This window comes from Chaetura pelagica, unplaced genomic scaffold (assembly GCF_000747805.2).
Source record: "Chaetura pelagica isolate M959 unplaced genomic scaffold, ChaPel_1.0 scaffold81, whole genome shotgun sequence".
In the NCBI taxonomy this organism is placed as follows: Eukaryota; Metazoa; Chordata; class Aves; order Apodiformes; family Apodidae; genus Chaetura; species Chaetura pelagica.
In genome coordinates this window covers 1,182,623-1,195,688 of record NW_009951997.1, presented here as the reverse complement: position 1 = coordinate 1,195,688, position 13,066 = coordinate 1,182,623, and the positions used below count along the sequence as shown (strand labels likewise).

General features: G+C 32.9%; 1 protein-coding gene across 1 annotated transcript in view; it reads left to right on the top strand.

The window, feature by feature from the left end:
• The window catches only part of CDH10 (cadherin 10, type 2 (T2-cadherin)), a 50,342-nt gene that overhangs the window by 25,171 nt on the left and 12,105 nt on the right, over nt 1–13,066 (top strand). The window contains exons 5-8 of the mRNA XM_010002417.1: nt 4,988–5,175; nt 8,481–8,734; nt 10,572–10,708; nt 12,790–12,911. Of these exons, the coding sequence (XP_010000719.1) occupies nt 4,988–5,175; nt 8,481–8,734; nt 10,572–10,708; nt 12,790–12,911 (701 nt within the window). The remainder of the gene's footprint in view (nt 1–4,987; nt 5,176–8,480; nt 8,735–10,571; nt 10,709–12,789; nt 12,912–13,066) is intronic.

Below are 13,066 nucleotides of genomic sequence, written 5' to 3'. Positions count from 1 at the left end.
AATTGTTGCCTTGCACTGTAAGAGCTTCAAACTAAAGAGTTTAGCAATCACCATCTGGTTTAATTTAGAGTAAATCTAGATTATGGGGCACACGTGAACAAAAAAAGGCTTATGTGCTGATTTATTCACTGTTATTAAAATAGTATATTAAATGTTGCAGCATTTGTTTGTTATCAGAACAGCTATATAGTCAAATGTAACTGCTTCAAACCTGGAATACTTTCCAGTATTATGTGAGCGGGTGGTATGTGGACTTAAAAGAGTATTAGAGAAGTGTTTTCTTTTCCCTTACCTATTGCTTAAATCCTATATACTCCCCCACTGGAAAATAAAACATGTAGTAATTTTATATATGCAGAAATGTTTGAATTGTACTATCTGCTTAAATATTTAATCATGAAGAACGTGGAAAAGAAATTACTTGAAGGGAATAAAACAGATCTGTATTTTTCCAGTTACAGTACCACAAAATCAAACCTAATAAAAAATTTTCCAAAGTGAAGTGACTGGCATTTGACTATATTTTTTTATTACACCCTAAGTTTATGAAAGCCTTTTATAATGCTCTTTAACTTCTGATAGTACAGCTATCAAGTCTTTGTATCCTCAAACTAAAATATAAAAACATTATTGATCTCTATGCACTATGGAAATATTAAACTGCATCACTAAACATGTTAAAGGTTAAGCATTTTGTATACATTTATAGGCTTTTGCTTCTACTGAAATTGTAATATTTGGTTTGGATACACTTTAAAGAGTGAAGAGTATCTGCACTGTGCATTTTTATTTCTGTAGAGCTCTGGTGAATCCAAGTAGTTATTGGTGGTCAGCTTTCAGACTGAAAATAACAGAAACAGCTTTAAATAATTCGGATGCTCTTTGTGGCACAAATAGAGTACATAGTTAGTGTAGGGTTTTTTTTAATTTAATGTTGTGGTTAATATATATGTCTTTAGCTAAGATGTTAATTAGCATGTGATTTCCTATACACACTCAAAATAGAAAAATTATGAGCAGTTGATTACTTAAAATTTCTACATTTGCACATAAGACCTATTCTGGAAATAAATTTTGTTAATCATTTTATGTTCTTTGTTTTTGCACAAATTTATGATTTATTATTTTTCTTGTTTCCATGTGTATATAGAGAATTACAGTAATTCCATTGCTGTGTAGGTGAGGAATGGTGTATTACTCCTTCTAGGATTTATTGAGGAAGACTATTCAGAGTTGTCATGTTCTAAGCTTTATGGAAATGCTTATTTCAGCAGTTAAATTTAAGACAACATAGAAGCATCAAAAATTGATATTTATATACTTTTTTTTCTTCTTGTTTCTTAAACACTGTGTCAATATTAAGAACAATGGAATCGACTTTCTAGACAATTTTTACATGACTTATCTAGCAGTCCAGCATCATATATGAGTCAGATGAAGATTTGATGCAATATCGTAGAAATATCTCTGCATTTTTTTGTCATTTTAATGTCAGTGTGCATCAGATGTGACCTTTGCTTTAAAGAGACTTTTAGTCTTTACTTTCATGGGGGGAATTGTTTTGTTTTGCTTTTCTCTCTGCTTCTTGCCAAGAGCTTTGCTAGATATAAATGTGTGTTTCACTGGAAATGAAAGCGAAGATATTTTTAAAGCAGGCTGATTTTACTAGGTATATGACAGTAAAAGTTTTGTTTGATCTTGAAATGCAAATAGACATTATAATGATGCCCAATTTTAATAGAGTTCAATGAGGCTACTGGTACTGATACTGATTAAGTTATTTTGTTCCATTAACAAAAAAACACAATGTGTATTAGCTTAATGAGACAATCGTATTCATACGAGATTTATAAATTAACAGGAAACATATTTAAAGGTTCATTATGTTGACTGTTGACTCATTGACACATTAAAGCTACATGTTTCATTAAAATGTTTCCTAACAGATTAAATTTCTCTCACAAGAAACTCACATTAGAATTGTGAAAAAAACCCCAAAACTCTATATAGTGTATTTTATCATAATTTTTAAAAATAAATAAATAAATAGATAAAATTAAAAAGAGTGATTAATTCCTTTGTTGTTACAGATCAAGGATTCTTCAGAGTATTTTTTGTCCTCTTAAAGATATCCTGAAAACCATATAGATAGCAGTGCCTGTTCTTCTGAGGAAATGATAACATTTAAAATTTGATCAAGTTTCTTCACAGAAAGACTATCAAATAACTCAGATATTGGATCTCTGTTTCAGCTGTAGTATTTCCAAGTCTTCTCAGAAGTAAGGAGATGGTGTTAATCAATGATAAATGGGAAATCTGTTTTATGGACTTAGAAGCTTGAATCTGACTTAGAATCAGTGCATCTGTGTTAGGGCAGCTCATGTCTCTTGTAAGACTATAGCCTGTATTGTTCTATAAAAAGATTTATCTTTAGATTATGGGCCTATTCAAGAGTAAATGGGAAGAAGGGTAAACATTAATATGATTACTTTTTCATTGTTTATGACTGACTGAAGTATTTCCAAACATGAGTATAGACTTTAAACTTCCAACTGATTTCCTTAGTATATGAAAGAGCTTTTCCTTTTCTTGATCGTCCATTTATATTCCTGACAGACAAATGAAAGAACATCAGTCACTGGAGTATTTGCAAATTGTAAATTACTCTCCTTGAGTGAGAAGTGAGAGAAAAAGGATTTACAGCAGTTTTGCAAGAATAATTCTAGTCTGATGTAGTATGTGTTCTGATACAGTTTCTAAAGCTACCCTGCATCCCCATGGGGGGAAACTTAGTCAATGCATTAAATGTCTTCAGTCTCAAAAAATCTTATACTAACGTGGAGATTTCTATAAATTGATAGGTTAGAAATAAAATTATCTTTCAGATGATAGGTTTCTGATTATTTTCATTCTCGGTTTCCACTACGTTACTAGCAATTCAAGATATGAGCTCTTAATAACTTTAAATTCACAACTTGGCTATGGCAGTAGTAGTCAAAGTAGTAGGCATTGCTTGGGGAAGTAGTTTTAAGCTCTCCAGAAAAAAAAATAATTACAACGTATAAGTATTAATTGGGGGAAAAAAGTGGTCTTTCACCTTAGCCTAAATGTAATATTGAATAAACACTAAATGGGAGCAGAGGCTATTTTTTCTTCTGCTTTTTTTAAAATATTAACCGATTACAGGGAGATTATATATTAACATAGCAAAGCACACAGATTTGGGTATTAGAGAAAGGTAATGAAAATGTCAGAGCAAATGCAAAATAAATCATTCAGCTGAAAGACCAAAATATAATTGAGCAAAATTAAATTAATATAAATAGAATGTGGAGTGTATATGACAATAAAGTTTTAATTCCGCTGCCATATATCAGCTTTGTATCAAAAGCTGTCTAAGTAAAACTCGATTTAGAAATTAAATTGTAAAAAATTCATTCAATATTTAATTACGAATTGCATGTGAATGTGGGTTTTTTTTTATTATTTTTTGCCTTTTTTAAGTTTGAAAAATTACAATGTAATGGAACAGAAAAAAACTAGTTCTATAGCATGAAAATCTCAAACATTCCAATGAATAATGGGGGTTTTTTTCAGTGATTGTTCTCTAAAAGAAAAACAGTTCCTCCTTCACTCTGTAACTGGCTTGTAATATATTCTGTTAGGACACTGATAATCCTCACATGATTCATCTGCGCTTTCCTAAAGATATGATAAGATCATATTGCCAGTGGCCTTTTCATACTGTCTTGCCACTGCTCTTTTCCTGCAACTCTTCCTTACTCCACAGAGTTCATAACTCCCTTTATGGACTTCTCTGTATTTCTTATTTGTAATGAGGTGTATTTGTGCTGCTTTTTGGTAGCCTTTTCAGCATTTTCCTGTTCTGGTTTCTGGCCATTGTCTGTTCCACAGTTGTGTCACTTTTAACCAAAGTAACATTCTACATCACTTTACTTACTTTAGGAAGCCTGTAAATAAAATGACAAATCATGGAACACAACTAAGGCTAGAGAAGAAAATGCTTTGATGACTTAACTTTCATCTTTGGAATGACAGCTGTATTTACATTAATTTTTAAATCTTTTTCTGAGAATTCTTCATGGTGCATTTTGTGTCCCACATGTACTCCAACCTCATGTTATGACAAATGGAATCAGAGATCTCAGCCTTTATTTACAGTTTTCACAGTAAGGCTAGGGCATAAAATACGAACATGTGTGGTAAGATATGTATTTCATTTTATCGCAGCATATAAGAATTATGACAGTTCTATACCTATGGTTGTTGGGGGTTTTTATCAGCTCTATGACACCACATTAAAGAGATACATATGAACTAGGAAAAGTAGCACAAACCCAAAATTGCATAGTTCATACACCTTATTTAAGTATGAAATAACTGCTTTAAAAAGTAAAGGTGCATGTTCTACTTGTGGATTTTCAAAAAACAATCCCTGCATTAACATGTCATTAGAATTTATTTAACATTGTATCTGACTACATAATTTTGAAAGCTGAAATGTCAATCTGCTGCTTAGAATTGGGAATCGAAGTCAGGGGATTCTGTTCTTTGTGTTGCTGCTATGATTACATAGATGAAAAATGTATTCCCAAAGATTTACTTTAGATTTTAAGGGGAGAAAAGCAAAGTGGAACCTGAAAAGAACACAGAGCAATCTTTCAGGAATGACAAAGACAAGAAGAGTACAGAGTTGATTCTTGTTTGAGACAGGAGAATAGAGGTCCTTTTCAATTCTATTTTTCTGATTTGGTTCTTCTAAAATTTTTCTTTTCTATCTTCCACCTACAGATTTCCCTTGCATAGTTCTCTGCCTCTCTTTGCCCATCCTCCCAGTATTAAATAACGAGTTCTCTAGAAAAAAAAATTGCACAAAAATATGTACTAAGCTATTTTGTGTCACAATATTCATTAATGCATGAGTAATGGCTTGTGAGGCTACTGAATGGCTCTATCTCTTTGACAGGTACGATCCATCTCCGCATTCCTGAGTCCTCCCCAGTTGGAACAGCCATTGGCAGCGTCAAAGCCACAGATGCAGACACTGGAAAAAATGCAGAAGTAGAGTACAGAATTATAGATGGTGATGGGACAGATATGTTTGATATTGTTACACAGAAGGACACACAGGAAGGCATCATAACTGTTCGAAAGGTGTCTATCAACAACATTCACTAAATGATTTTGGTATCAGTGTTATGTCACAAATGTTCATTGAAAAAAGTGCTCAGATGTTCTGACATGTTCTAGCTGTTTAGCACTTGGAAGCATTGTCCCTCGGTAACTGAACAGTACTGTCTCCTTTCCAGGTGAACGGGAAATAGCAGGCAGTAGCAGTATCTGAGATGCAGCATAGCTTTAAAGTTTTATTGCCAGTGAAGTGTGTAAAATATGGGCCATATCCAATATGTTAGTACTAATTATCTCTGTGAGTTCAAATACAGATTTCTTTAGTATTCATATAACATATTTTCTTCATCAAGCAACGTGCAGTTCACTTATTACTGAGAGTTTCATATATGCGCTTCTCATCAACTTGGGAACTTAGAATTCTTGTCAACTCTTAGGGAAGATCCAGTGAGCCTTGAGTCCTCTTCAGTGTATGTCAGAACACACCAAACTCACAGAAGCTTGTTTCCAACATGTCAACTGGTTGACATGGGAGCAGTGAATAATGATTGTGTCTCTGTTCACACAGAATCACAGAGTGTTAGGTGTTGGAAGGGACCTCAAAAGATCATCTAGTCCAACCCCCCTGCCAGAGCATGATCCCCTAGAGCAGCTCACACAGGAATGCATCCAGGCAAGTTTTGAATGTCTCCAGAGAAGAAGATTCCACAACTTCTCTGGGCAGCCTGTTCCAGTGCTCTGTCACCCTCACAGTGAAAAAGGTTTTCTGTATGTTTACATAGAACCTCTTATGCTCAGCCTTGCACCCGTTGCCCCTTGTCCTATCATTAGATGTCACTGAGAAAAGCCTGGCTCAGTCCTCTTGATACTCATCCTTTTCATATTTGTAGACACTGATGAGGTCACCCCTCAGTCTTCTCTTCTCCAAGCTGACGAGTCCAGCTCCCTCAGCCTTTCCTCGTAAGGGAGATGTTCCACTCCAGGGCTAGCTTTAGTTCTGCCCTCTGTCTTGCATGTCAGAGAATTTTCAGACATGTAAGATCTCACAGTTGAAAAAAAACATTCTTCTGCTCCTCAACAATTTCCCCATCAGAAGTCCCTCAGTTCTTTTAAGTGGGATTTTGACATGTTTCTGAAAAGTTCAGGGAGCATTTCTAACAAAGCATTTTATATTAGCTTTTAAAGCTAATCTCTTTAAGCATAGAATAACAAATTAAACATTGCTACAAAATGTATCTCTACATCTCTTGATAATGGCAACCAAGGAAAAGGTAAGTTCAGCAAAGATCAGAATGTGTTCCTTTTTAATCTCTATGTTCTTCTACGTTTATAGTCACCATTGTAGTTTATTTGGGAAGTAATGAATATATGAAGCTTGGGGCTGAATATTTTTCCTTTTCCTAGATGTTTGTGAAGGCTCCTCTTGAGTTGCTCCTTTCTTTTTTGCGTGAGATTTTTCACACAGACTATTGTATTAAATCAATACAGTCTTGAAAAAAAAAGTCTAGTAACCGATCAAGCATAAAAAATTTATAAGCTGTATTACAGTAGCTCCAAAAATGTCACCAATAAATGCTAATGAACAAGATCTACACTTTTTTGCCATTAACAATCTTAACATATTTTGCAATTTTCAGGATGCTTTCTCATATTAATAAGGAAGTAGTTTATTTGGATAGCACAGACAACAGCCTTAACTAGCAAGGAAGAAGATATCCTCAGTTTGTTACTTTATGAAATATTCTTTATTTTCTTGTTATTTTATCCAAGTCAATGGTAATTTCAGTTTTCAATAGTGAATAACTATAAATGTCTGATTTTCCTTGCCTGCTGCAAAAGAACTTTTTCTATACAATTTCTTAAAAAACAAAATAATTGGTTTGCCACAATGTCATGTATTTAGGAAACAGTTTTGTTAATTACCAATGATATGTTGGAATACTTATACTACCACTATGTCCATGTGTTGCATTGTAGCCTGAAGAGATGTCCAAATTACATACGAATGTACTAATAGCGAGTTATATACATATACATGGTGCAACTTCTGACAAATTAAGCCAGCTGATTAGAATAAAGCAGGACTAACAGCTTATTTACTTCTAGGTTAGAAGCTAGTGTCTGTTAACAGCAACATGCTGCATTTTCTAGACACACCAGTAGTCTCTGATCTAGCTTAAATAGCAGCATTTTGTTGCATTTCTCAATTTTATTAATAGGTATTCTCCCTTTAACTATATTTTTTTTAACAGGTTTGGGACAGTAGGGAAATTCATTCTCTCACTGGACTGCATCCTTCTGTTCTAAAACGGAATATTTAAATTTCTAGCCTGTCACCCTAGCATCTGTCAGGAACATTAATTTGTATTTAAAAGCAGTTAGGCAGAAAAAACAATCTTCCACCACCTATTTTGATGCCTGAAAACCACCAGTGTGATATCTTCCTGAGACTTTCAGTGAGTTAATGAAATCTTTTGTGTGTCAGAAAGGTAAATTCTCAGCTTGCTCACTTCCTCAGTATCATAAATTAGCTAACATGTTTTATCTATGACAGTTAGAAAAATTTGAAGGAATTAAGCTTTTTTCCTTCCAAAATGGTTTCTAATTATAGCACCAAAAGGTTCTTCCTTTCACTTTAAAGAGGAACTGCTGACAAAAATATCAATTTTATTTTGAAAAAAAACAACAAACCACACAAAACCAAAACAACAAAACCAAATAAAAACAAACTCTAATATTAGATTCATTAAATTAAATTAAATTAAAAGAAAAAAAAATAAACTCCTAATGTTTCTCTAGTTGTAGAGAACTTTGACACACACACCCCTTCTGTAGAAGAAACCCAAAACATCCCTGGTATTTAAGGCCAACTACATTTGTTTGACAATAAGGATGCTCAGACCGTTTTGAGTATCCAAGAGTTTATAATATTTCCTGATAAATATTAGTATAGAACACTGTGTTCTAAAATGTTATTATTTCAACTCTGTATTTCAAATATTTTATATGCTTATATGATTGTTTCAAATCCATATTCTCATGAAACAGATGTAAAATTCACTCACTGGTAAATTTGCACTGAACATCTTTTTGTCAGTTGTGCTACAATTCAAATAACACTTAGGAAGAGAAACTTCCTACAAAAACAATGGAAATTGCTTAATAGAGAAAATTATTCCTGCGCTGTGGAAAATTTGAACTGCATTGTCATTCCCCCAACCCAGGGAAAGATCTAACAAGGCTACAGTCCTATTCAGTTTCCCTTATGTATATAGGTCAATATCTGTCAACTTATAATGTAATAAATGTATTATCATCTTCCTTTTTAGCCACTGGACTATGAGACAAGACGACTTTATACCTTGAAAGTAGAAGCTGAGAATACCCATGTGGATCCACGTTTCTATTATCTTGGGCCTTTCAAAGATACAACTATTGTGAAAATCTCTGTGGAAGATGTAGATGAACCTCCTGTTTTCAGCAGATCTTCTTATCTTTTTGAGGTGCATGAAGATATTGAGTTGGGAACAATAATAGGAACAGTAATGGCACGGGATCCTGACTCACTGTCAAGTCCTATAAGGTAATACTCCAGTCTCTGTAAGCACACGATTTGCTAAAGAAATTATAATGAATAGGAATACAACATGAATTTTCACATACGCATTGTTCACAGGGAGAACATCCTAATGTTTTTTTCTGTTATTTTATTAGTGTCCCAGAGATAGATAGAATTGAGGATGATGCTGTTCATAAGCCTCTGAACACCTCAGGGAACGGCCTTGCACTGGCACCCAAGAGACTCAAGAAAAGTGAAAGCTTATTTATTGCCTTTGAAGTCAATTGTCACATAACTTCTTACTGACACCCAGATGGCAAACCTGGAATAGGAAGTGAAACTGAATCTAACTTTCCCCTGTAATGATTCATGTGTATGAAAATGATAGAAGATAACATCAAGACCCTGAAATTTACGAATATATAAATAATTTAGCATTGGATCTTTATGCACTTTAAATACATGAGAAAACTTAAAAATTTAGTAGCTATATTTTCTTAATCGTGACTGGAAAAAGAGCAACCTTGGAGCTTTTGTTCATTGTGTTTCTGACACAACGACGTGTTGAAGAACAGTGGCAGGTATTTTCTTCAATACTATTATTTACATAGAGTAGAAACTTAAAAGATTATTCCAATTATTTTATATAATTTTTTATGATCTGTTGATATTCCTCTCATTCTTCCATAGAAAATGACATATAAGAGGCAAGTGGAGGAAACAAAAGTAACAAGTACAATTTCTGAAAAATGGAAAAGGACCATTGAACCTAGATTTAGTTCACTTGAAGAAAAAAAATAGAAGATATATGTGAAAATGCCCAGTCATCTATTTTAGCATTAATTTCATGGTATCTAGTAAAAGACAAGAACTTTAAAACAATTTACATAGCCTAGGTTAAATTCTTTTTAGTGTTTGCTCTGTTTGTCAACTTCGAAAGCAACCTTGTATATTTATTCATTACTTGTATATTCATTCATTCACTCATTACCTAGGATAAGCTTTACCTCTTACAATGCCAGTACTAATAACTATGTGTTATATTGTACTTTAAAAGTGTAGTAGCAATTTTTTAAATTATTTTTTACTTTGGCTCAGTTCTGCCATGTAGTTAGATAAATGTTCTGTAATTTGCAAAATCTTACATTAATTCCACATCAAAGCTTCAGTCTTAACTTCGAAGGAAATGTTAAATATTAGAAAAAATGGAGGAAGGAGCAATTTTCTTATGGTAGTTTGACATTCTGCCATATTGTTTTAGTAGAAGTTTTGCCTGCAGAAGTATAGGAACCATAGCGATATACAAGGTCCTTTAACATTGGTATACTAATGAAAGTGAAAGTTCTGCATGTAAAATTATTATTATAGAGGTGTTTGGCTTTTTATTTATTTGATCTCTAGTTAATTAGCAAATTCTGAAGTGTAGAAGCTGAATTTAAAACAATAATTTTGAAAAGCAAGTAAGTTAACTGTCAGACTCAGTCTGAAGTAACAATACATTGAAGACAATTTTCCTTTCAGGTTTAAAAGCATTCTTTAATTATTATATTGTTATTCTGACTTTTTTTTTTTTTTTTTTTTTTTATGATTCTCATATGTCTATAACAGTTTAGGTGTTCAAATATTACATTTCTGTATCATATTTATGAAATTATTGCCATTTTTATTCCTCATTCTACGGAACTGACCTTGAAAGTTTTCATAAACATTTATAGAAACTAAATATATGTCTTCTCAAAACTAACCTTTGTAATGGAACATACAGAACCTAATAGCTATATTGACTTGCAAAACGTTTTCTGCCATTTTCTTTCTTCCATTTTTTCTCATTTTTACAATACTTTTTCTTTATTGTATTTAGGTTTTCTCTGGATCGTCACACTGATCTTGACAGGATATTTAATATTCATTCTGGAAATGGGTCTATCTATACTTCTAAACCACTTGACCGTGAAATATCACAATGGCACAATCTTAGCGTTATAGCAGCTGAGATCAGTAAGACAATTTGGTCTATTTTTTCTTTTAATTTTCCTTAGCCTGTACAGATGTAACTGTGACTTCAAGAAAGAAGTCCTCTCTTTATTCCCTCCCACCCTTTTCTGTTTTTGTCTCTATTGTTTTCTTAATTTCTTTAGAAATAATTTAATTTTCTCTTCCTATGATATCTACACCTACAGCTCTTGGAATAAATAGATTTACAAGTTAGGTTCAAATTGTTCCCTAAGTTGTAGCATTTCTTGGACTATTTAAATTGGTTCTTTGTAGGTATTTTCATGTTAAAAAGTACAAAGACAAAAGCAGAGATTCTCCTACAGCTGCTACATTATTAACATTAACTCTAATCATCTGATGGAAATTTTAATAAGGGACAAAGATCTGATATTTTAAATTAGCCAGTGAGGACCACTTGTTTTTTCAAATACAATGGTTTTTTAAATTTTAAATTAATAAAAAAAAAAAAAAGAAATAAATACTAATTAGCAGCGAAACATGGCTGGCAAGAACTACACTAAAGAGAACTAAATGGAACATTGTGTCCAGCCAATAAACCATTCTTAGCCTGCCTGTTCCCCTTTCTTTTGTCCAGAGCAATATGAGCATGGAGCACACTCAGTAGCTGCACTTAAAAAATATATGATTTTTTTTCCTCTGGTGGTGCACAGTCCTGAGCTTACCAATCCTTCACAGTGTTTTCTAATGTTGTAAGAATACTTTTCAAAAGTATTTACATAATGAAAAAGCTAGTATCTTTGTATGTTTATAATGTAGTTCTAAACTTGTTTCCTCATCAAGATTCTGTGAGTGTATTTACATTCTGTACCTAGCTGGAGTAGCTAGCTTTCTTCAAAGATGTCCATTAATTTTGGAGAAGAATGAAGGGGGAGATTTAGGTCTTTAAAGCTTTAAAAATATTACCTGGGAAGAATGACCCAATGGGAAAGCTGTGTTAAGAAGAGAACCCATTTGGAAACTTAGTACAAAAATATAGAAGGCTATGAAAAGTAATGCCCTAAACCTGCTGTTTTAAACAATTCAGGATATTAGAAAGATCCACATCACTCTTGAGCAAAGGTGTTATTAATGACAAACTAACTTAATGCTGGCAACTCCTAACTGTTTACAGTTTATTTAAAGCAATTTAGAAGGGAAAAAAAAACACAACAAAAAAACACCAAACCAAAACAAACCCACATCAAAAACCACCCACCAGTACATTTGGATAATCTCTATTGTTAATTATTCCATTCCATTAAAGTTGCAAAATTATATTGTATTTAGGTACCAATCATCAGAATTCCAATAAATGGCTGCACTTTTTAACTCATAGGCATTCTTTCAGATTGTTGGTAAGGCAACTAGATCAGCAAGGGGAAACAGGAACACTTGTATTCCTGAATTAACCTATACTATTGAGATGGCACTATCAATAGTACTAGGGTCTTGGCATTTGGCAAGGGGAATGTTAATATTCTTATTTCTTAACCTAAGGTCTGAAAATCTAGTATATTTTAAAGCAATTGAAACATAAAAACTCTGATTCTAATAAATTCTTTACCAGATTTTTGGAGGATAGTTTTATTCCTTGTGATAGTATTTCTTCCTGCTTATTAAGATCCAAGAGAGGAAAGTCAGGTTTGACAGATTTTCAAAATATATATACACAAAGTCTATAATGCCTTTTCTGTGTAAAACAAAACATCACAAATAATTTTAAAATTAAAAATGAAAACCTTACAGCAAAGTAATACTCTTGAGTCCACCTAAGAATCAAATGTCATTATAGTAATAAGCATAATTTTTCATATACTATATTTGCATAGAGTTTCAGCCCCTGTTCTCATATAAAATATATAATTGCTCACTAGATACCAATAATTTTATGTATTTTTCTACTCTACATAAAGCATGTCCTTATTTTTCAGGAGTTCTGATTCTCACATAGTGTCAGTTTCTATGCTAAATTTTTACCATTTCCCTACTTTATCTTGCACGCCTATTGCTCATTAAATTTGGAAGAAAACAGAAAACTTTTAGTAAGAAAATTAACTCATTATTCTTCTTTCTTCTCCTGTCAGACAATCCTAAAGATACTACTCGCGTTCCTGTCTATGTAAGAATTTTGGATGTTAATGACAATGCCCCACAGTTTGCTGTATTCTATGATACTTTTGTCTGTGAAAATGCAAGAGCTGGACAGGTATGCCTTTGATAGACACTTCTCACTATGCAGTTTGTTGGTACTCAACTTTAGATCATTCTTGCCAGTTGCTTGGGAGAAATAATATCCAAAATAACTTTTGAAGAGTCAGAAATGAAAGCACAGTAGCTCTGGAGGTGATGCTTATGGTGAAA